The sequence below is a fragment of the Lontra canadensis genome, unplaced genomic scaffold (genome assembly GCF_010015895.1).
Source record: "Lontra canadensis isolate GAN:19392208 unplaced genomic scaffold, GSC_riverotter_1.0 scaffold10, whole genome shotgun sequence".
In the NCBI taxonomy this organism is placed as follows: Eukaryota; Metazoa; Chordata; class Mammalia; order Carnivora; family Mustelidae; genus Lontra; species Lontra canadensis.
Window position 1 is genome coordinate 16,448,187 of NW_022631004.1, and position 26,198 is coordinate 16,474,384.

Sequence of the window (26,198 nt, forward strand, 5' to 3'; positions counted from 1 at the left end):
TATGACTTTGGTCTTTTCGAATTTGTTGACACTTGTTTCATGGCCCAATATGTGATCTTTTCTAGAGAATGTTCCATGCAGACTTGAAAAGAATGTGTGCCCTGCTGTTTTAGGATGGAATGTTCTGAATATATCTGTTAGATCCATCTGGTCCAATGTGTCTTTCAAAGCCACGGTTACCTTGCTGATTTTCTGTTTTGATGATCTATCTGTTGATGTGAGTGGGGTGTTAAAGTCTTCTACTATTATTGTATTATTATTAATTACTTCCTTTATGTTTGTTATTAACTGCTTTATACACTTGGATACTCCTATGTTGGGTGCATCAATATTTGCAATTATTATATCTTCTTTTTATATCTTATTTTATATCTTATTAGATATATTATTATATCTTCAATTATTATATAGTGTTCTTCTTTGTTTCTAATTACACTGTTTGTTTTAAAGTGGATTTTGTCTGATACAAGAATTGTTACCCTGGCTTTTTTTTCACCTCTATTTGCATGATAAATATTTCTCCATCCACTCACTTTAAATTTGCATATGTCCTTAGGTCTGAAATGAGTCTTTTATAGGCAGCATATAGATGAGTTTTGTTTTTTATCCATTCCATCACCCTATGTCTTTTGATTGGAGCATTTAGTTCATTTACATTCAAAGTAATTATCGATAGATAGGTATTTATTGCCATTTTGTTATTTGTTTTTTGGTTGCTTTTGTAGTTCTTTTCTGATCCTTTCTTCTTTTGCTCTCTTCTGTCACTTTTTTTTTTTTTTTTTGCTTTCTTTAGGGATATACCAGATTTCTTTCTTTTTATTTTTTGCACATTTATTACTGGCTTTTGATTTGTAGTTGCCATTAGGTTTGTATATAACATCTTTTGGATATAGCAGTCTATATTTAGCTGATGGTCACTTAAGTTTGAACCCTTTGTTTACTCCTCTCCCCACCACATTTTAGATATATGGTGTCATTTTTTTACATCCTTTTATTTTGTGTGTCTCTTGACTGATTTTATAGATACACTTATTTTCACTGCTTTTGTGCTTCTTACTTTTCTTATTCTTACTTATGGTCTTTCCTTTCCACTCAAAGAATCCCCTTCAACATTTTTTGTAGGGCTAGTTTAATGGCCAGGAACTCCTTTAGCTTTTGTCTGTCTGGAAACTCTTTATCTCTCCTTCTTCTGAATGATAGCCTTGCTGGATAGAGTTTTCCTGGTTGCGGATTTTTTCCTTTCAGCATTTCAAATATGTCATACCACTTTCTTCTGGCCTGCACATTTGCTGCTGAAAAATCTGCTGATAGTCTTATGGGGTTTCTCTGGTAACTGTCTTCTTTTCTTTTGCTGCTTTTAAAATGCTCTCTTTATCACTACCTTATGCCATTTTAATTACTATGTATCTTGATGTGGACCTTGTTGGGTTGATTTTGTTGGGGGATCTCTGTGCCTCCTGGATCTACATTTATGTTTCCTTCCCTGGGAATATTTCCACTGTGATTTCTTCAAAGAAAATTTCTGTCTTCTTTTCTCTCCTTCATGTGGGATCTGTATAATATGAATGCTATTATGCTTGATGGGGGTTCTGAGTTCCCTAAGTCTATTATCATTTGTACATTTTTTTTTCTTTCACCTGTTGAGCTTGATTGCTTCCATTAATTCATTCTTCTGCTCCAGGTCACTAATTCATTCTTCTGCTTTGTCTACCACTATTTGTTCCATCTTGTGTATTTTTAATTTCATTTATTGTGTTATTTATCTCTGATTTCTTTTTATCTCTGTGTTAAGGGTCTCACTTATATCCTCCACTCTTTTTTCAAGGCCAGTGAGTATCTTTATGATCATTTGCTGTAGTTTTGTCCAGTTTTCCATTTGGAACATATTCCTCTGTCTCCTTATTCTCTCTAACTCTCTGGTTCATTGCTTTGTGTTAGGAAATTCAGTTACATCTCCTGCTCTTGAAAGTAATGGCCTTAGGAAGAGGTCCTGTAGTCCCTTGAAGTGTAATGTCTCCTGTTCACCGGAATCTGGCACTTCAGGGGTGTCTCTTAGGTGTATTGTATATGTACCCCGCTGTTGTGTCTTGGCTGTTTTTTCCTTCAGTCCGTTTGTTTTCAGTGGCTCTCTTTGCCTGTTGTGGACAGTGTTTGATCCCTGTGGTATTAGTGGATGATCTGGGGCTGCCTTGGGCTTGAGTTGAATCAGATCAGGCATTTGCCAGAGATGAAATAGCACCAAACTGCAGATTGCTTTCCCTGTGTTGTTCCCTGAGAAGTTTTTGTTACTGGGTGGTCCCTGCAATCACACCAACTGTCTGCAATGTCTGATTGCTGTGTGTGATTTTATTCCTCTAATCCCAGGGCCAGAGCCTCTTTGGAGTGGTGCTGGACCCTTTTGGGGCTGCTTGCACACTGCTAGGCTTGTAGCTCAGTTTGAATGGGCTCTGACCAAAAGCAGATTGAAGGGGAGTGGGTTGAGTGGTGCCCACAAGGTTTGCATGCCAGCAAGGGGGAATGTACCACTCCTGCCACTGCTGAGACTGGGTAACAGGAGTGGGGCACAGTTTGAACAATGTGCATGCTGGCCTGCTTGTGAAATGAGTCCTGCTGTTGCCACCCCACCAGAACCAGGACTGGCCAGGGCAGATCTGCAAAGCATGCATGGGCTGGGTGCACAGTTTTAATAATGTGTGCCAGTCTTCTCGGGGAAAGGAACCCACAGGGTTGGGACTAAGGCAGCCATGACTGGAAAGGGCAGATCTGCAGACTGTGGAAGCTATGGGGGTAGGAGGGATGGACACAGGGCTTGGTGAAAGCAAGTTAGGTAGTGAATGTTGGTGCCATGCCAGTTCCTACAGTTGGCTATATATTTATGCTTGCGTGGGGGCAGAGGAGGAAGATGGCACCTGCCAGCTCCTTTGTTCCTAGAGAATTCCTTCAGTGAACACTGCCCCTCTGGGACACACTCTGAGATTAGTAAATAATTCTTCTTGTATGCCACAGGTGTTTTTTAAACTGTTACTTCTACTCTGTATCTCTGTGTGCTGTTTGTCATGCTGTTTCTTTAAGGACAGGGACTCAGCTTCCTCTTACCTTCTCAGCTCTCCCAATGCCTAGCCTGCTGATTTTTTTAAAATTCCCAGTTTTAAGTCCTACTAGTTTTAAGAACTCACAGAATTCAGCCTCTCTAATTTTCAAAGCCTAATTCATCTTCCTTGCATGGGCTCATTGGTATGAGGGTCTGTTTCTCCCCCATTCCTTGCCCAAGGCTCCTGGCACCCCCTCTTCACCCCATAGATGGCCTGGTCCCTTTAGCTCCCCACCACATCTCTGCCCTTTCTACCCTCTTCAGTGTGGCTTCTTTACATTTAGTTGTACAGTTTATTCTGTCAGTCTTTAGGTAGCTTTCTGGGTTGCTGATACTGATGTGAGTATTTTTTTAGTTGTATATGTGGGATGAGATGAACTTAGGTCCTCCTACTTCACCATCTTACCCCAAATTCAAGGATACTTTTATCAAGTAACTTAACCTCATTTCATAACAAAGAATATGAGCATAAATATAGGATTACAAAATATCTGGCACCCAGCAAGGTAAAATTCATATTTTTTGGCATCCATTAATGATAACCAGGCATTCAAACAAACAGGAAAATACTGTCTGTAGTGGGAAAGATCAATCAATGGAAAATGACCCAAACTTGACATAGATAATGGCACTAGCAATAAGAATTAAAGTAACTAAAACTATATTCATTATGTTTAAGAAGCAACAGGAAAGATTGGGCATGTTAAATAGAAGGGTGGATGATATTAAAAAAACACCTTTCCCAGGGTCCCGGGTGGCTCAGTCAGTTAAGTGACTTACACTTGGTTTTGGCTGAAGTCATGATCTCAGGGTTGTGGGATTGAGCCCTTTGTTGGGCTCCACACTCAGCATGGAGTCTGCTTGTCCTTCTCTCTCCCCCTCTGCTCCTCTCTCTGTGCTCTCTCTCTCTCAAATACATAAATAAATTAGTTTTTTTAAAAAAGATCTAACCCAACTTCAAGAGATGAAAATTATAATGTCTGAGTTAAAAAGAATTTGAATGTCAGAAAAAAATTCCAAATTTGACAAAAACTGTATAATTGTAGATCTGAGAAGGTAAATGAGCATCAAACACAAGAAACATGAAGAAAATTACACCATGACACATAATAATCAAATCATTAAAAACAGTGATAAAGAGAAAAATCTTAAAAGTAGCCACATACAAAGATGAATTTCATAGAGGAACAAAGATACAAAGATGAGAAATGGTAGATTTCTCATCAGGAACAATGGTAGGAGGGAGGCAGTGGAATAATATCTATAAGTACGGGAAAGGAAAAAGAATTGTCATAGTAGAATTCTTTGCCTGGTGAAAATATCTTTCAAAATTGAAGGAGAAATACTTTTTCACATGTACAGAAGCTGAATAAATTCATCACTGGCAGACCTGAGCTAGAGAATGTGAAAAGAAGTTCTTCAAGCATAGAGGAAGTGATACCAGCTAGAAATATGGACCTACACAAAGGAATAAAGAGTGCTAACAATGTTAACTACGTTTTAACTAAATATAAAGACTTTTAAAGATTTAAATCTCTTTAAAAGATAATCTACTATTTAGAGTCAAAATAATAAGTATATATTGAGGATGATAAGATACATAGAAATTCAGTGCTTTGCAAACATAGCAGAGTCTTGGAGAAGAGACTATATGGTGGAGAAAGGATAATCTTTTCCATAATGATGCTGGGACAATTGTATATCCTTCTGCAAAAAAGCAACAACAAAAGAATACAACAGCAATAACAAGAAGAAGACCAAAACAACTTCAATCTGTACTTCACACCATATACAAAATGTAAAAGGAGTCATCTCTCTAATTTTAAAACCTAAAACTATAGAACTTCTAGAAGTAAATATAAGAAAATATCTTCATGATTTGGGTTAGATAAAGATTTTAGTTACAACACCAAAAACTTGATCATAAAAGAAACCATTGATAATTTCAATTCCATCAAAATTAATTTGTGCTTTTGAAAGTCACTGAGAGAATTAAAGACAAACCCAACTGAGAGAAAGTAGTTTCCAATTATATATTTGTTTAGACACTTGTATTCAGAGTATATAAAAAACTCAAAATTCAACCATATGAAAACAATGCAATTTAAAAATGTGAAAAATATTTGAAAGTTTACCAGAGAAGATGTACAAATAGCAAATTATCACATGAAAAATGCTCAATATCATAAGGCATTAAGAAATTCAAATTAAAACCGCAGTGAGCTACTACTACACATATATTCAAATGGCTAAAATTAAAAGGACTGACCGTACCAAGTGTTTATGTGGCTATAAGACAACCGGGTTTTCCTACATTGCTGGCAGGTAATATAAAATATTACAACCACTTTGGAAAAAGTTTGACAGTCTTAAACAATAGTGTACCAGCCATTCCACTCCCAGGTATTTATCTAGAAGAAATGAAAGCATATGTACATATAAAGATGTGTACATGAATATTTATACTAGCTTTATTTTAATAGCCCAAGGCTGGAAAGAACCAAAATGTCCATCAATAGGTCAATGAATAAATTGTGGGATATCCAATCAATGGAACACTGCTCAGCAATAAAGAGAAGGAAGTACTGAACTTAAAACAACATAGTTGAGTTACCAAAAAATAGTACATGCTATATGATTCCAGTTGTATAAAATTCTAGAAAATGCAAATGAATCTAAATGAATGATAGAATATAGGTCAGAGTTTGCCTGAGGCTTTAGGGCAGGGATTGGGAGTTGTGGGAAGGACAGATTTAAAATGGGCCACAGGAATATTTTGGAGGTGTTCATTATCTTGATTGTGGCAGTGGTTTCATTGTGTGTATACATGTCAAAACTGATAAAATTGTATACTTTAAATGCATGCCATTTCTTGTATATCAATTTTACCTTAATAAAACTGCTTTTAAAAGGATCTAACCCAAATCCTTGATTTCCACTGAGACCAGAGTGGTTAAGAGACATAGATTCTAGATGGATCTCTGTTCATTCATAATGAGCACATCTTGCTTCTCTGCATGCATATCTGTTTGATGATACATTGTAGAATTTTTTTGAGACAGAGATTAGGTTCTTTGGTATGTGTTGTAGCTGAAGTCCTAGCAAGATTCCTGGACTGAGGTGGATGCTTAACAACTCTTTATTGCCTGAGAAATTTTTAAATTCTTAAGAAATACGTTGAAAAAGTCTCTTCCTTGAATTTCTGCATTAGAAATCACAAGGGGATGGAGGAGTTATGTTTACTGAGCTTCTTTCTATGCAAGGTATGTACCATCACCCCAATTTTTCCAAATGAAGTAATTGAAGTGTAGATGGGTCTAATAACTTGGCTGAGATTACACAGTTAGCAAACAGGAGAGCTGAAATTAGAGTTCAGAACTGTCTCACAACAAAACCTGATTATGGGTCAGGATCCATTTTTTCCCTAGCAACTGTCTATAGAAGAGAAGAATATGGATTCTTCCTGGTAGCAGTCACCCTGTCTATGCAACCAACACAGCGAGCCTCTAATGAGATTATTATTCCCTTGAAGTTCCCTAACACAGTTAGAAATTGCAGGCCCTTATAAATGTGTACTTCTTTGCCCTGATGTTCACTATCAGCTGGTGAGTCCTGGAATTTCTAAAAGTAATCACCTTGAAACAAGTCATAGTGTGAATTTCCCTTTAAAATTCCCATGTTCAAGCATGTTTTTTCATCTCTCCAGTTAGAAGGTATAGAACAGGGCTGGTATCCAAAAATGAGCTAAGGTTTAGAAGGCCCATTGAGCAGATGAACTTTTATCTTTTTTGCTTCATTACAGATTAAGCATTTCTCTGTTTTCCAGTGCTTTCTGTGGCTCTGCTGAGAGAGATAGAGAGAGAGAGAGAAGAAGAGAGAAATCTTAGAACAGTCTGATGGTTTGTCCCTTTCAAATCTTCTTTGAAGAAGGTGGATGGGAAAATTGCAAACAGTTGGTAGATGCCAAGAGGTCAGTCCTCTTCAAGAAGGCTCAAAGCCCAGTCCTTATTATTTCGTTTAGAGAGTGCTATGGGAGAAGGTTCATCACAAGATGTTGTTTCTCAGCCAGTTATTTTCATTTCACTCACTACAGCAGGCCCATTGCTTGCTTTCCTGGAGGAAGACAGCCAGATAGTGTCAGTAATTCATCCTCTCAGTTTTTCCAAAGCCAAGTGGAGGGCACAGTGAACTTTGCAACACTTACTGAATCTATATGAAAGAGAGTTTTGGATTTTTGAAGACTAGCTTCCCCAGGATTCTATGGAATTCTGTGGCTTCCTTGAGACTGATCTTTCCAAACATATCTAGTCCCTGGGATGTCCTGTCGAGATTCCTGTGTGGCCTCATGCTCAACGAACAAGTTTCATTTCCTTCTAGACCCCTAGGCAGAACCCAGCTCTGTCTCTTCACAGGCTTCAGCACACAGCAAACTTGTTCTTATTTCTGGACCTTAGGTGGTGATGCTCATTTCCAGATGCACCACCTACAGCACACTTTGTTCCATTATCTTTGATTGTTTTGCTCTAACTTGTTGTGCATCAATTTTGGTATCAGGTGAATCTTGTTTTAAATCATAGCGTGGCCATTTACCAGCTCTATGTTATCAGGCAGGCCACGTAATGTCTCTGATTCACAGCTTCCATTGGGTCAAAGAAAGCTGAGAATACCAACTTCACAGGGCTAATCTGAAGACTAATGACAGCTGTCTGCAAGGTGAGGGGAAATGCTGGCAAAAACCCAGTACAGTGAAGTATAGAGTCAAGCTCATCCCTTTCCCCTTTTCCCTTTTCTGGGCTCTTTCTTGGGCTCTTTAACAGTGCTGAGCACACAGCTGGTGCTCTGTGAACACTTTGTAGTAGAGGGAATGTATTTATTTTTTGGAAGAAGGAAAGACAAGTAGGGATTCTCTGTCTCTCATGATATTTTTTGGTCCTTTTCACAGTGCAATTTTGGTTAGTTTTGCCTGTTTGATAACAACATTATAAAGGCTGTTTAGATCAGGTGTAACAGTCAAACATTTCATTTAACTTTGCGATTCCATGGGTTGGAACACTGATTTCCAGGTTCTTTCTTGGGATTAATGCCCAAAAGGCCTGATTTTTCTAAACTTCAGATAAGAGATCAAGAATGAGACATTGGTTTGAAAGACTCTTCATGGGTAAGGGCAGGTGCCAGAAAATTCACTCAAAGAGTTTTCCTTTTCTTGGGTTTGTTTTCCATTGAAATAGAGAACTGGGATGGAGATTAGCAGAGCTAAAATTTTAATCAGAAGATAATTCTGCTAAAAATGTAATAAAGAGTTAAAAACTAGTACATTTCTACACACATAAAATGGATTTTGATTCTCTGTTTGGATTTTTCTATGTGACCTATACTGTGTGGGCATCTGAGAGAAGAATATTATTTAATGCTTTTCAGGGGATGAAAAGTTTTGTACCTAGAGTATCTTGTGTGACATCATTTGTTATTTTTATTTCAAACTAGTTATTCTGAAGCATTCCAGGATTATTAAAAATTGTTTAAAGTACTTAACACCCACATAATTTTTTAGAGTCAACAAAGTGCTTTACAGGTTTCATCTCATTTACTCCTCACAACAAGCCTATAGTTTAGGTCCTTATAATCCTTATTTTACAAATGAGGTTTGAAGCTCAGAAACTAGGTAATTTACATAAAGCATGTCAGTGACAGAGTCAGACTTAAAAACAAGGTCTTGTAGTTCTGAGTCCTAGGCTTCTAATAAGAGATTTAGTGAACAGGTTTTCCTCACATGTGAATTACTGTTTTGCGTGTATAACATAAAGAAATGGTGAAAAGTTTAATGACGCTAAACATCTGTAAATGCAATGTATTAAAAATAATGAGAACAGAAAATCCATAGTTCTATGGGTTTTTCAATCTGTTGCGCATCAAATCATATTTCCCAGTGAACCATCTGTTTCCAAATTTCAAGCTCCCATCCACTTAATAAGCCTCTTCATCAGTTAACCAAAAGGTACATGCGTTGGAATCAACTAAACACATACACAAACAGGTGGAAATGTGCATATGGTTTTGTTTTAAGATATTAATACCTTCTCCTTGGGGTGAATTTTGATGGAAAAAAATTCAGTCAAATTAACATTGTTATTCATGAATATACCAGAGGGTTAGTGCCTTATCCAGTGTCACTCAAAATTCAAGGATATCTGAATAAAGACTTTGATGTTTTCTCTCTATCCCCTACTGTATCTCTTTAACATTTTCTTGTCTTCTTTCCAGGTAGGCAGAGGTTTAGCCAGAGTGACTAAGAGAGTGTGATTCGTTCTGACTTGAGGAGCTGTCAGTTTTGTTAGAATATCCAAGAAGTGTTGGGATCAGAAGGTCAATTCTGTAAATTCAAATCTGTAAGACTTGAAGATGGTGGCTACAAAATGTGAATAATTCTCATCTTTCCAACTGATGGGAAGTCATTTTGGGTTGGTGCAAGGAGTCTGGGACAGAGCTGTGGATAATGCCCACTATGTTACTTCTCTTTATAGCCGTCCAGGGTGAGCTGGGGACAGCCCAAGTCTGTACAAAGAAGACAAAGACAACAGTGACAGCAACCCTATCAGTATTGTAGTATAACAATTAGAAGATGATCAAGTTAGAATTTAATTCAAGGGAATCATGGCTTTAGGGAAGGGTTCATAAATCCCCATCTCAGATTGTAGTAGTGGTATACCCCACAATTGCATAAAGAATCATGGATTGTTTTTTATAGAAATACACTGCCTTATATACTTGCCTAGAAATGACAGTCATATGTATCTTTTCTGCCCAACCACACAATTTTGTGAAACCTCTCGGATATTTCTACCCCTTAGGTTGTCATGTCACTACAAGAGAGGCTCTGAATATAGATGTAAATCTGGAGGTTTTATTGTGCACTCTTCTACCAGACTATTTAAGAAAATGCGATCAGTAGAAGAACCCACTATTAGACAGTTTCCTTGGAATGATTCTTAATTATTCCCATCTTGTTTGCTAAAAATTAGTTTTTATTCATAAGCAACAATTTCTCATAATCCTATGATAAGTCAAGGACCTTCATCCAAACACAGAGATATTTATGTCTTCTGTACAAGTCATATGGAATCTTAGCAAAATTTGTTGAAAAGTATAAATAAATAACATCTGCCTGTTCTCTTTAACTCACATGCTAGTTCATCTTCCAAAAGAAAGGGAACTTGAATAGGTGTAAACAACTCCACACAGAGACCCTACTGTTCTGCATCTTGTACCAAATGGAGATGAGTCAGATTTTCCTCAAAATCAGCCATCCAGCAATCTTTTGGATGTGTGTCTTAGAGAATGTTTTCAGAAGGAACACTAATACTACCATCACATCTTTGTGCACAAAAGGATGGAAAGTAGTCACTCAAGAAAAGCCTTACTTTTTAGTGAAAGAGTGAACATAGAAGAAGGTAAAGAAAAAAATATTGCCAAAGTGCCATTCTGGAAGCATATTTCTCCAGTTTCTTAAATTACACTGAAATGTGAGCTCTGTGAAGGTAGGGTTTGCTTTTATTCATTGCTGTATCCTTAGCACCTGGCAAAGTATTTGGCACATACTAAGTGCTTAATAAATATACTATTATAATACCTATATAATATAGGCTATAAATAATATTTGTGCTGTAACAATACATATTGTACATTATCATAATATTATGGTACTTAAGTGAACACATAGCTTATATAGAAATGAAATAGATATTCTAATTTGGTACTATACAGTGCTAATTCGGTATTATACAGTGTTTATTGGAGACAAGGGCTGGTTTATTTTTTATTATATATTATTAAATTAATATTTTGGTGTCACTGGTATTGGCTGTTTAAGCCACTAATTAGTTTCCAGTCCCCATGTGACCTTTGTGTGTCAAGGTGGGGATGGGACTCTGAAGGTGGGAAAATGGAATTTCTAGGAAGTCAACCAATCTGGAATGTGAACAAATAAGTACAGGTACCAAAACACCCTTTCACTGTATGCATAAGTACACATGCACATACCATAGATAGCCTATGATTTGACGCTAAATCCTACTAGTTTGTTATTTAAACCTCTATTTTTAGACTCTAGTTTTGATCATGAATTCTAGCTTGTCAATTCATTAACTGACATAGTGAACCTTTGGTGTCTTTAGCTACTGCACTTCCCTCTACTAGTCAAACATATTAGCTCACTGGTAGCTTTTTCCTAGAGCTCTTAAGAAGGATTATTTTATCTACATTTAAATTTATATTTTCATTTAAAGGTAAAAAGCACTTTGATTGATTGATTTGCACTCTAGTACTGATTGCAGGGCCTTGGATCATGAGATATAAACTTATATGTCCTTCATGCAACAAATATTGGTGGAAGGGTATCCATCTGTCTGATGCTATACCAGTTTCCATGGTTGTAAGGCTCTGTCCCCTGGAAGGCTCACAGATGAGAAAGAGGGACAACCACATAGTAACAATGCAGTACAGTAAAATCTCTAAGAGAGAGACCTGCCAAAGGGATCAGTGATTGTCGCAGCTATAAGGAGCACTCGGGAAAGTTTATGTGGAGTGAAGATGCTTGAACTAAGTCTTGAATAGGAGGAGTTCAGTAAAAAGTGTGTGCCTCCTGGGGGAATGGGGTTGGAGGTGGAAGGAGTACTGTACATTGGGTACCTCAGGAATGTTAGTTTGGAAGATTCAGGTTTTCCTTACTGCATTATTGGAGTTAAAATTGTTGCTGATGGATTATAAAGAATCTTGAAAATATCTGAACAGACTCTAAACCCTAGCTACTCAAAGTGCAGTCTGGTGGTCAGCACCACTCATGGGCGGTTTAGAAATACAGACTCTCACTCAAGCTCACTCCAGACCTACAGAACCAGAATCTGCATTTTAACAACATCCCCAGGTAATTCACATGGATGTTAACATCTGAAAGTACAAAGATGTTCTTTCTGGAAGATTATATCTTCTATTGGAGGAGTCTTGGGGCACTTGTTAAAACTGAAGTTGATTCTTGAATGATGCAGTAAACGCATGTGAGTTTTGTTTGACCACAGCATGGAGATCTATAGGAGATCTATCTTAAGCCTGTGCCCGTTAAACTTTGGGGATGAAATTATTCAGTTAGAAATTGATTGGGATATATACTTTAGCAGCTGTGACTGGGCTAACTGTAAGGCTCAGGTTTTCCCTTAATTGGGTGGATGACCTTAGGCAAGCTCTTCAAACTTACTGAATATCATTATTTAGTCATTTATAGGCACCTCCTCTGTGCCAAGCAGTAAGGCAGGTGCTTACCCATATATAATCCCATCTCCTTATTTACTATGTGAGGGACCACAGTACATGCCACACAGAGTGTCTCATTAAGATCCAAAGAAAAAATGGACAACCCAGTGCTTTACAAGTGAAAACTAGAGTAGGTTATGATTTAAATATCTGCATAGAAAAATACATATTTGTAGAGTATCTACTGTGATCTAAGACCTATGATAAATTTACCTAAGTTCAAACATAACTCTTATAATTAAAATAAAGCAAAAACAGATATATTGTGTGCTTATTTAAGGAGAGTGGTGTCAAGATGAAATTAAAACAAGCACTTAGCAGTATATGCACCCCTGTGTTTATTGCAGCACTATTCATAATAGCCAAGATATGGAAACAATGTTAAATGTCTGTTGATGAATGAATGGAAAAAGGAGATGTGTGTGTGTGTGTGTGTGTGTGTGTGTGTGTGAGAATATTACTCAGCCATAAAAAAGAATGAAATCTTGCCATTTGTGACAACATGGATAGACCTAGAGGATATTATGCTAAGTGAAATAAGTAAAACAGAGGAAAACAAATTTGCATATTTGTGGAATCTAAAAAACAAAACTAACTAACTAACAAAATATAGAAGCAGACCCATAAATACAGAGAACAAACTGATGGTTGCCAGAGGGGAGGGGTTGTGGGGGATGGGTGAAAAAGAGTAAGAAGAGCTGGAGGTACAAGCTCTCAGTTATGGAATGAATAAGTCACAGGAATAAAAGGCATAGCACAGGGAATATAGTGAAAGGTGTCGTAACAGCATTGTAAGGTGATAGATGGTAGGTATACTTGTGGTGAGTGTAGCCTAAGGTAAGACTTGTCAAATCACTAAGTTGTACACCTGAAACAAATGTAACATTGTGTGTCAACCATACTTCAACTGAAAAAAATAAAAATAAAAACAAAAACCACCAAGCAACTTAGCAGCACACGAATAATAGAAAACTTGTGACACTGGCCTTGTTGCTTGGTCCACTCCAGTAATCTTTCTGCTTTCCACTTTCCCAGGTATGCGACAAGGCAATGACCATGGCACTCAGTACCGCTCAGCCATCTATCCAACCTCTACCGAGCACATGGATGTAGCCCTGAAGTCCAAAGAAGACTACCAGAAGGTAGGGTCCCCTCTTGCTCCTGGACTCCCTCTGGTGGCCCCTACCAGTCAGACCCCACCTGTAGAAGGAGAATCTGGTTGTTTTCAGCTGGCACTGTGTCCATTTATACTGTTTTGGAAATATCTGTCAGCTTCTGCTCCATGAATAAGCTAAATGAGATTTTAGGAGTAGGCCTTTGTGTATTTCTTGTGAAAGTCATCTCATCCACATGGATGTGTGTCTTGACATAGAGTCTTCTATTTCTCCCTGCCTCTCTTTCACTAAATCTCACTTTTTTCTTCCTTCTTTGTATAGTACTTTGTTCAGGCTGCCATAACAAAGTACCATAGACTGGCAGCTTAAACAACAGAAATGCATTGTCTCATGTTTTTGGAGGCTGGAATTTCAAAACCAAGGTGCTGGCTCTGCTTGACTCATGGTTCCTTTTGAGGCTTGCCACAGAAAGTTCTGGCCCAGGCCCCTCTCTTTGGCTTGTAGATAGCTGTCTTCTCATTTTATCTTTTTTTACATCCTCTTCCCTCTATCTTGTCAGTTTTTGTGTCCAAATTTCTCCTTGTTATGACAACTTCAGTCATAGTAGATTAGAGTCCATCCTAATGACTGCATTTTAACTTGATTACCTCTATAAAGATGCTATCTCCAAATAGGCTCACATTCTGAGATACTGGGGGGTTGGGATTCCAATCTACACTTTTTGGAGTACACAGTTCAACCCAGAATACTCACTGTCTCTTGCTAGTAACAGTGGATTGAATTATAATAAAAATACTTCTTAGAAATACAGATATAATAGCATGAAATAATTATTTTTACTATTAACTTGTATTATATTTAAAGGTCTTCAATAGAGCTTTGGTTCTTTTAAAAATAACTTGCATTGCTTTAATTTTTAGAACTTTGTGATAATGTTTAAATTTAAGTATTATTATATTTCCTGACTTAAATTTAAGCTTAACAGTAGAGCCAGTAGCTACTATAATGCTGATCTATTTTGGATTTATGAAAAAAGTCTGACATTTAATAGTTCCCAGCAGTCTGTGGGTTCTCAACCTATCTTCCATGGTGGCAGAGATGGCAGTGAGGAGGAGACCAAGACAAGAGTGTTATCTACCAATAAAAAGTAGCAGGGCATGAAGTTCATGGGCTGTTCAACTCTAAAAAGCAGAGAAGACTAGAGGAAATGCTGATAGAGCACCATTTATTCTCAGCACACCCCCTCCCTTCAGGGCTGTGATGTCTACTTAGGTGCTTATAGTAAGCAGCCTCTGGGTTGGCTCTTATGGTTTCTGCCCTTGTGTAAACCCCTGTCCTTGAGTATGTGCTGGATTTAATGACTCACTCCCCATGAATGACAGCAATGGTGGGATGTTACTTTGAGATGAGTTTATTAAAAGATTGTGGCTTCCATAGTAGGGGCCCTCTCTTCTTGTCTCTTGGATCACTTGCCCTGGAGGAAACCAATTGCCATGTTGTGAGTCAGCCCCCTGTGTAAAGGTTCATGTGGCAAGGGATGAAGGCCTCCAAGAACCACATGAGCAAGCTTGGAAGCCCCTCAGCCCTACTCAAGCTTTCAGATGAGTCTGCAACCCCAGCTCACAGTTTGACTACAACCCCATGAAAGGCCTCAAGTGAGAGGTGCCGAGCTAAGTGGTCCTACAGAAACCACAAGATAGCGTTTATTGTTAAAGCTACAAAACTTTATAGTAATTGGAGTATATTTATATTGCCATTCTCAAAAGCTTTTCACTGTAAATGTTCCTTTCTCATGTCTCTGTTCATCATGACTTTTCATGACAACTTCATGAAGTTGATAATGATGGGCTCCCCTGGGCATATGTGGTGATGGTTAAGCATGTAGCCTCCAGCATCAAATTGTCTCAATTCATATGTCAGCTAAGTAACTTTTTATCAACTACCTGACACTTAGAAAACTCTCTCATTTAACTCACGCAAACCTGTAAGGAGAAAGACCTCATTATTATCCCTGTATTTCAGATGCCCAGAGTCACAAGGTTTAGTTTGTAGAGTAACTGGGGTTACAGAAAAAAAAGACCAGATTTAGGTCAATGAGTTGGACAGCTGATGCAGGACTCTGGGCAAGAAGTAATGGAAGCCTTATCTAGGGTGCTGCCAGTCTGCATGGAATGCAGGGATATTTAGGAAGTAAAAGTAGTAGAATTTGGAACTTACTGGAAGTAGAGAAAAAGGAGAGGGAAGAATCCAGGGTGATTTGTATGTCTCTGGCTTGCAATGTTTTGTGTGATGGTATGGAGGAACCAAGGCAGATTTGTGGCAAAAGTAAGTTAAGTCTGGAAATGTGGGGTTTAAGGGACCTCTGACCTGGGCATCTGGATGATTGTTAGGAGGAGATGTGGGCTATTTCTTCCTTGCAGGCAGGGTTGTTGTGACTGTTGACTCGGTTAATGCTTGTAAGGCACAGAGCCTAGCACATAGTGTTCCACAAATGGTAGCCCTTATTACTGGGAGTTGTATTTTGTAAATGAAGTCCTAGTTGCTGATACAGTCACTTGGGAAAAATGATAAGAGATGAGAAGAAAAGGCTCAGCACCTATGGAACACCAACATTTGAGAGGTGGGTAGGGAAGTGCCTACACCAGGCAAGATGCTGTGCTAAGCTCGGCAGAGCATCAGCCCCAAGCAAGAACTGAAAAATCACTTCTCTTTGGTTTAATCTCACTATATTTAATTATAAAGACAATGTGAGTAATGAATAATACGGAAAATGACATGTGATTAATGCTATATGTAAATTGCCTAGTGTTATGATCCAGTCTCTTAAGGACCAACAGTTACGCTAAGAGATTGGAGAAGGATATTGTCTCTCTAGAATATGACCAAAGGGGATGACATTCTGGTGTTCACAATGAGCATTTTAAGTTCAAAAGTCAGTGTCTTCCCTATGATGATGAAGAGGCTAACTTATACCTAATTTTTTGACTTCTATCCCGGTATAGTTTCTTACCATTTGCACTGAGTGGAACCCATGTTGATTTTAGATAACTGATACACACAAGAATTAAAATTTAGGTATTAAATGTAATTAACTGTTTTAATAATTTCTCCATTATTTTTATAGGTTTGGGGAATGTTAATCTTATACTCTAGATCGTTGTTCTAACCAAATACTTTTTGGGTGTTTCATACCTAAGTATGTTGGAATTAAATACATACATACATACACATGGTTTTGCTTGGTTTTTAAAAGTAAAGTCTTTACTGCCATAAAGATTGGGGTCTCCTCTGCCCCCAGTATCCAAATATCCATTGCTGTTAACGTAACCACACATAAGTGCTTTATTACTGGGCGCCTGGGTGGCTCAATAGGTTGAGCCTCTGCCTTCGGCTCAGGTCATGATCTCAGGGTCCTGGGATCGAGCCCCACATCAGACTCTCTGCTCAGAGAGCCTGCCTCCCTGTCTTTCTCTGCCTGCCTCTCTGCCTACTTGATCTCTGTCTGTCAAATAAATAAATAAATAAATAAATCTTTTTAAAAAGTGCTTTATTACCAACTCAGAGCACAAATACTCTTGTATTTCTTTTATTTTACCACATAAATGAAAACGGCCCTCCATTCCCCTGATAGGTGAGTGGTAAGTCTGTGTTGGGTCTCCTGGCTAACTGACTAAAATCCTGAGTCCTGACTTCAGAGTGGCACCTCCAATACAACTTTCTGTCATGATGGCAGTGGTCTCTTCTGCCCTTTCCGATATAGTAGCCACTGGCCACCTTCTGGCCATTGAACATTGAAACGTGGCTAATGCAACTGAGTGGCGGAGTGTTTTATCATATTTTAATTAATTTAATTGTCTATTTAAATAGCTACATTTGGCTAGTGGCTACCTGATTAGACAGCACAGTGGTCCATAAGGGGTGTGTGTACCCATGTTGCAGCAGGCACAGGGCATGTTAGTCTGGCTTCCTGGCTGGGACACTCAAGATTCCAAGTCTTCTACTCTTATGTTGGCTTCTTGCAAGAGCATGGGGCCGCCATAGAGCACAGTCCTTGTGGCCATCATAGGTGCTACACTAGGAACTGCTCCCCTGCTTTCTTTTCTGGAAATACGCAGCTTAAAGGTCAAGTAGTTTTCCTTTCAGTTACCACTATAAAAAGCTGAATGCTGAAAGCCACAGTTCAAGGGACCCTTGGGTGAGCTCAGTCAAGTGCAGAGGGGTCTTACATTCTTGATACAGTCTTTGCCAAGGAGACCTGGGTCAGGATTTATCTTTCTGTCCCACTTTGAGCACCAGGTACTACTGTCTCCTACCCCCCTTTGCAGATCCATATCATGAGAGGACAAGTCATTTTCCTTTTCTAGAACCAAAGAACAAAGTCCCGCCTTTTTTCACCTTCCCTGGTGAGCAGTAGGGCCAACTGTGCCCTTGCACAGGGGTGACTACTATCATTTTTATCTTAGTCCAGGTCCCATGGAAAGCAGAGCCTATGACAAAGGCTTGTTTGTGAGGGCTTAACTTGGGAGTGTGGTGCCATGGAGTGAGGAGGCAGGGGTAAACGACATGGAAAAGGAAGGAGGGAGAGTGAATATACGTTGGTCTGTCCTATCAGTGATGGATTGTTTGGTCCTTCTGAAATGACCAGTCATTCTGGGAGAAGAAGGGAAACCCATGTCTAATGGGTGCCATTCCCCATGGGTTCACTCTGTCCTTCTGGGTGGCACTGTGAGGACTTAGGAGACTGTGTCCCTGCAGCAGGAGGCAGGAGGCACACCACATGGGTGTGAAGTGTAGGGTTGCACCTGCATAAAGCTAAACAGAGTCCATACAGAGCAGAGCACTGCAGTGGTGGCTGGAGGAGAGAAAGGTGAGGCTGAGAGGATTTAAGCTGGTGCACAAGAGGCAGCTGATGTAACCTTCTGCAAAGCATCCTTGACCCCCACTGCCCCATCCCTTCCAGGCAGCCTACTGACTCCAGTGCCTCAAGGATGATCTACCAGAATTTAGTGACCTTCTGGCGCCTCTTCTAGAGCAGAGAAAGAAAAGGACAAGTTTATTTTTTAGCAGGCATCCAGCTGTAACCAGATAGTTAAATAATACACCATTACATGTGTAGTTTATATATTTACATATAGTATATATGTAGCTACATAATAATGATAATGATGATAGCACAGTAATACCAGAGCAGCCTGAGAGCTTATGATGTGCTAATTACTACTTTAAGCCCCTTATATAAATAAAATCATTTCTATATCTCTGATTATATTTATCTATATACATGTATAGGCATAATAATTAGATGGAGGTATGTATGTATCTCTGTATATTTATGTAAAGTTATTTGCATTCAGGTGTTCCTTGTTTCAAAAATTGTAAAAATTTCTAACCATCCACTCAATTGGTATAATTGATAATATACACATCAAAAAAATTCAATAATTTGCAAAGCCTATGAGAGATAAGTAGCTTTTACACCATAAACAAGTTGATCTGTGCTTCTGCATCTACCTTAAAAAAATACCTTAATAATGTTTCTAATAGATGCCACAAAGTAGGGAGAGTTCTGATATCACCAGTTGCCTTAACAGGTAAGGAGAAGAGAGGGGGAAGCTGAAGAGGTGATTCCTGGAATGGACTTTCCTAGGTTTTCTACCTAGGGCAGGCTTGCACAAATTCCTGAAACCACAGAAGTCTTTAATCTAGGGAGAGTCATTTCTTAACAATACTAGATTAAGGTCTAGGACCTTGTAATTTTCTCACAAACATATAGATTTATTTCTAAGAGTGGGAGATTCTGAAGATAATTCATTCCCCGTTAAGAGTTGGCATTTCTGGCCCTGTCATTACATTCTGGGAATTCATCTTGAGCCCTGGTGGGACCCCTATGCACTAACTGTAACATTGACTTAAGTTACTAATTTAATAGTCTTCACTAGTTTGCCCCCAGTGACCCCCTAGTAACCAGCTTCTTCAGCAACTTCTTTATACATGGAGTTGAGAGTGACAGTATTGCTTACCACGGAGCAGCCATTTGAACGTAAAATTAGCTGATTTTATCACAGGGACCAATTGTTGAGCTAATTAGATGTGCAGTACTGCTGATGAGCCAGAAACCCAAAGTGATTTTCCATCTAAACTGTGGTTTTCTGCAAAGTTGGCTGGGTGGTAGATACCATGCTCACCAACAACCTTAGGAAAGGAAAAATGGCTGAAGAAGTTTGCTAATTTTTATTTAGATTAAAGGAGGCCAGAAAACCTCATAGAAGAAGATCAGAGTGAAAATTAAACCTCACACTGGGTTCATTGACTTGGAAGTGCTGGATTCTGTTCACAGAATATGACAGCTACATCATGTCTTTGGTGAGCTAGAGACTTTTGCACAACATACGGGCGTATTTTTGACTTTGGACAAAGACTTTGTAATCTTAACTGCATTTCATATTTTTTTCCTGAGTTTTATTATGGAATTATTTGCATATGGTATTAATTGGAGGAGACAATCAAATGTATCATTAATTGCCTTTGGATTATCAACTGTAGACAGTTTACCTCCCAAGTGAACCTGTCATGATATTTTCTAATATTCTAAACTGAATCGTGGCCTCTGGGAGGGGAGGTGGGTGTTCAGATATGATTCTTATACACTGAAAATGCAACTCTTCCTCTTTTAGGAATCAAATGTTTTGATTACTGATAGATCTTCTTTCTTGAAATCTGATAGAGAATTACTAAGTCTGAAGATATTTCTCCTGATCACATTACCTATCTCCTTCCCAGCTCCTCAAAACTTCATGAACAAACACAACATTTCCTTTGGGTAACCTTTTTGGATGAATGCTAAATTATCCACCATGTCCCAAATATAAAATAGTGTTTTAAAATCTGTCTCTATCAGTCTCCCTGTTTGTTCATCCACCCACCCATCCATTCATCTGTATCTTCAACATCACTATAATCTCCAAGTTATTTACCATATTTTATCTTAAATTTCAGTTATCTAACAGATTGTCATCTGTCCTCTATATATATAGTGTCATTTTAAAGTACCCAAAATGAAAGATTAAAAACAGTATACAGTACAAATGGCTAACAGACACATGAAAAAATGTTCATCATCATTAGCTATCAAGGAGATTCAAATCAAAACCACATTGAGATACCACCTACGCCAGTTAAAATGGCCAAAATTAACAAGACAGTAAACAAGTGTTGGAGAGGATGTAGAGAAAGGGGAACACTCTTACACTGTTGGTGGGAATGCAAGTTGGTGCAGCCACTTTGGAAAACAGTGTGGAGATTCCTTAAGATATTAAAAATAGAGCTACCCTATGACCCTGCAATTGCAGTACTGGATATTTACTCCAAAGATACAGATGTAGTGTAAAGAAGGGCCATCTGTACCCCAGTGTGCATAACAGCAATGTCCACAGTTGCCAAACTGTGGAAGGAACCAAGATGCCCTTCAACAGATAAATGGATAAAGAAGATATGGTCCATATATACAATGGAGTATTATGCCTCCATTAGAAAAGATGAATATCCAACTTTTGTATCAACATGGATGGGACTGGAGGAAATTATGCTGAGTGAAATAAGTCAAGCAGAGATAGTCAATTATCATATGGTTTCACTTATTTGTGGAGCATAAGGAAGAACATGGAGGACATTGAGAGATGGAGAGGAAAAGTGAGATGGAGGAATTCGGAGGGGGAGACGAACCATGAGAGACTGTGGACTCTGAGACACAAGCTGAGGGTTTGGAAGGGAAGGGGTGAGCCTGGTGGTGGGTATTAAGGAGGGTACATGTTTCATGGAGCACTGGATATGGTGCATAAACAATGAATTTTGGAACACTGAAAAAAAAACGGATACAGCGATTGGATCATAACAGCATTTTTTAGAATTGCTTCAGCTTTGATTATTTAATTTTCTTCCCCAAATTTTAAATTCATTCTAGAATTTTGTTCAGTTTTGATTGTTTAGTTTTCTTCCCAAAGCCCTTAGATTGCAGCTAGAGAGGCAGACTCCCCATGCCCTGCAGTTAAGCCCTGGCAAATTTTGGTTTGGTTGCTCAGTGTGTGTACATGTGTGTGAGAGAGAGGGAGAGAGATATTTCATTTCCAAATAACCTACCTACCTGTGCTACTACAGATCCCCATATTCTACTGCCTGCCTTGTTAATTCCCCTTACTTATCAACATAGTATTTCCTAAACTGGAGACTTTATTTCCATCCCTTCCCCCTCCCATAAGCAAGCCCCACAACTCCCCCTGCCACCACCACCATTTTGGCCTTCCCAGCTCTCTTTTAACTTACTTACGCAAGATCCCTAGGAGTCATCACTGATTGACCTTTTCCCTTACTTCTCCCCTCCAGTTAATCGGATTAACCTAGATTCTGCTTTTCCAGTATGTCTCCACTGTGCCTAAGTCTCTCTCATTTTCATGTTCATTGTCATAGTCCAGGCTACCATTATCTGTTCCTATGCCACTGGGCTGTGTACCTGTCCACTACCATCTGCCCACATGGGGCAGCCAGAGCAACATCCTAAATCTAATTCCAGTCATGTCCTTGTCTTGTGTTAAACTTGTCCATGGCTTCCTGCTACATTTAGAATGAAATCCCAACTCCTTATCATGGCTTACAAGGTTCCAAATAGTCATTTTGCCATCATCCCATAAGACATCTTCTAGTTAGAGGGCATAATTATTATGATATATCCAAGAATTAACATGTAATTCTTACTCAGAGCTCCAAACCTTCGAATAAAACTCAAGAACTTCTAGAGGTCTAGGGACTCAGGGTAAGAACCACAGTCACTCATAGAAAATTGTACATATACAGTGAACATCATAATGAATGCTTTTATACTTCTTTGTATTTCAAAGTTAAGTCTTATGCAGACTCTCTGTTGCCACAAAGAGACCGATTTTAGAGGTTTGAGGAATTGTTGCTTTGTCTAGTATGTGTTATATACCAGGAGGAAGTCATTATTGAGTTAACCACAGTGTTCTTGACCCCAGAGCCTATCTTGCAAACCCCCCTGACAGAAGAAATTGCTCAATGTCACAAGCATAAAACACCATTTTGTCAAGATTAAGTCAGTAGTTGATACATGAAACTGTCTTCCTTTTACTCATTTGCCACATCTCTGATTTTTTGTCCCTCTCTTAATTACAAACGGCTACTGCAGCTAATGACCACAAACTTGGTGCCTCAAAGCAACAGAAATTCATATTCTCATAGTTCTGGGGACCAGAAGTCCAAAATCAGCTTCATTAGGCCAAAATCAAGGATTCAGCTGGGCTGTGTTCCCTCCAGAAGCTCTAGGGGAGAATCTGTTCTTGACTCTACTCCTTTTAGATTGCAGCTAGAGAGGCAGACTCCCCAGCATTCCTTGGCATGTGGCTATATCACTCCATTTTCTGCCCCAATGGTCACATTGCTTCCTCCTCTTCTGTGTGTCTAACCTCCCTCTGCCTCTATCTTATAAAGACACATGTGATTGCATTTAGGGCCCACCTGATAATCCAACATAATCTTCCTGTCTCAAGATCCTTAATTCTTATTTGTGAAATCTTCACCACATAAAATAACCTTTACATGTTCCAGTGATCAAGACATCGAAATTCTGGGGACACTATTCAGCCTTCCACAGTCTCCAGACCTGGTTTCCAGACAACCACTGCCACATGTCCAGCCTCCAGTGGGTCCTGAAACTGGGAGTTCTCTTCTTCTGGACTGTTCAGAAGGGGCAGGCCATGCTCACTGAGTGGGCACCCATGTGGGTTCTTCTGGATCCCAGGGCTAAACACAGAGCACACTTAATTCCCCAGAGCAGATGAGACTTGATCTCCTCTTCCTTGAGAACCTTGTCTATTTTTGAAGGAAGGTAGAAATTTGCATAAGCTTTTCCCCTTTCAAACGTATACACCTTCAAAAAAGGCCCAACTTCACCCCTATACTACTTAACAGAATAAAGTAGCATACCAAAAATAACAATAGAAAAAAAAATCCTAGCTGCTAGATTTTGGGGCTGCTTAGAGGAGAAAATTGTCTGTGTGTGTAATCAAAATAACATTTGAATAGTTGGAAGAATGTTCTAGTACTCTCTTAGTCACTTAACCACTTATGAGTCCTTGACTTCTCTGGTCTTCATTTTAAATTATATAACAAAATTTCCTCAAAGGTTTATTTTAAGAATTAAATGAGACTTTACGTATATGTAAAATGTCCCTTTTTTAGACTGAATATTTATATAAATACATTAATACATACATACTAGTATACATACATATATTTAAAGATTTTGCTTATTTATTTGAGAGAGATAGAGAGCTTGCAAATGTGGGGGGAGGGCAGAGGGAGAGAGAGAATCTCAAGCAGACTCCCTGCTGATCACAAAGCCTGACGCAGAACTTGATCTCACAACCCCAAGGTCATGATCTAAGCTGAAACGAAGAGTTGGATACTTAACCAACTGAACCACCCAGCTGCCCCAGCTAACATATATTAATTGAAGCTGAGCTCTTTCAGTTTTCTAATCCAGAAAGTTTTAATTATACCAACTCAACTGAGAGAAATTAGACATACTCAGTAAATATCCAGTTATGCTATAATCGTCATCCCATAACTGGATCTGACAATTCCCTACCAGGAGGTTCATATCCTTTTTGTTTCCTTGTAAACATCTTTAGGCTGAAAATTTGAAAATGTCCTTCCTTCCTTTGACCCCCATCTTCCTCAGGAAATTAATATGTTAATTACCTTATCAAATATTAATTCTGTGCTGATTAGTTGCCAGACTCACATTATAATTGTTTCAAACACAGCTATCTAAAGAAGGATCTCATGAAGTTTGTTGTCATCAATTATGCTATACACAGTCATAAAAGCCCACATGTCATAAATGCTCTTTCTCAGAGAACATTCCATCTTCCTTGGAGAACATTCTATAGCAACTGTCCTGAGATTAAACTCTTTGAGGGCTCCTGGTCCTCCTTGTTTCTCCTAGGCCTGGTACCATCCTTGGCACCTAGCAGACTATCAGCAAATATTTGTTGCCTTCGACAGAAAATATGGAGCAGGATAAAGAAGCCCACTGTTACCCCCTTGTTATGGGCTAAATCTTTGTATTCCCCAGAATTTATATTGTTGAAGCACTAACCTCCCAGGGTGATGGAATTTGGAGATGGGGCTCTGAGGGGTAATTAGGTTTAGATGAGGTCATGAGGGTGGAGCCCCCACGATAGGATTAGTGTCCTTATAAGAAGCTACAACAGAGAGCTCTCTCTCCACATGCAGACAAAGAAGAGGACATGTAAGCACCCAGTGAGATGATATTTATCTTTAAGTCATGAGCATAGTCCTCACAATAAAATCCACTCTGCTGGCACCTCCATTTGGGGCCTTCCAGCCCTAGAACTGTGAGAAATAAAGGTCAACACTGACAAAGTCATCATGGAGGGGTGGGAGGAATCACAACTTTGGATGAGAATACCTGGCCGTGACCCTGCTCTACCTTTTACCAACCATGACCTAGACCTTGCACAAGTCTTTAACAGCTCTATTTCCTTGTTTATAAACTGGGGAAAATAAGAACAAAACTCTATAAATCTTAAGTTTTCAGTGCTTTGTGCCATATTACACAGGTGACCCTCATCCTGACATGACCCTCGTCGTTCAGGATCTGTTCTCCTCCCAGCCTTAGGAAGGCACTGAGCTCAGAGGGCTTCATTCACTTTCCCAAGGTGACCTGATAGTCCATTTAGAGTTACAGGCCTTTGACTCTGAATTCCATATGCTTTGCCCAAATGTTGTGTGGGGGTATTCGATAATCTGTCAAGCGTTTTACAAATATTGGGATTTCATGGGGTGACTCCGGACACAAGGCTGTTTGCAGTGACTCCATCTTGCTTTTCCGAAGGCCCTCAAATTTCAAGCCATTGTGAAAATACAGGATCAGGGAATCTTCCTTTCTGTCATGACTTGAGAAAATGTCAGGATTATTTCCATGTCTTTGTCGAGAAATGGTTAGATTATTCTTGGGTAAAAGTATCCCGACTCAGTCGGTCTATTGTATGCTCTCTGCTGTGAGGTTAAAACCAGTAACCACACTACAAGATTCTGCTGTCACAAACACCAAAAACCATTCATCTGCATCGAAGGACCCTGAATGGATGTGGGGAAATGTCAGTTGATATTTTATGGTTTGGGCATTAACCAGTTGTTGTTGCCCTTCTTTTAAAATTTGTGCTGTTGTTTAAAGTGAGGAGTTACAGGTTTTCAATGTCCACGGAAAGACCCTGCATAATTCGTTCACTTACCTTGGGCAAAGAGTAAAATCCCCCTTTCTGTGCCTAGCCGTAAAGATGAAATTCATCTTAGACCCTCTTGTGGCTTTGTAGTTATCATTACAGGTATTATTATGAACTCTTAATAAGAACTCATGAAATAAATGTTTTAAAGATGCCCATTTCTGGGAGGCAGGCATCTATATTTCCATGTATGCAGCTGTATAGACAGCTAAATCTTTAGCCTTAATGGTTTAGTTGCATCTGGGTGTTTATCTTCATTTCCACTTATCACTGTGGGTTAGACTCCCTGTGTATGAGTACAGATTGCCCTTTCCTGCACTGTATTTAGAAATATCTGCATTACCCCTGGGCATTTGTTCATTAATAGGG

General features: G+C 38.9%; 1 protein-coding gene across 7 annotated transcripts in view; it reads left to right on the forward strand.

The window, feature by feature from the left end:
• MSRA (methionine sulfoxide reductase A) overlaps positions 1 to 26,198 on the forward strand; it is a 419,310-nt gene that overhangs the window by 296,770 nt on the left and 96,342 nt on the right. For all 7 annotated transcript variants that reach the window (XM_032855725.1, XM_032855726.1, XM_032855728.1 and 4 more), the window contains one exon: positions 13,430 to 13,536. In XM_032855725.1, coding sequence (XP_032711616.1) covers positions 13,430 to 13,536 — 107 coding nt within the window. The remainder of the gene's footprint in view (positions 1 to 13,429; positions 13,537 to 26,198) is intronic.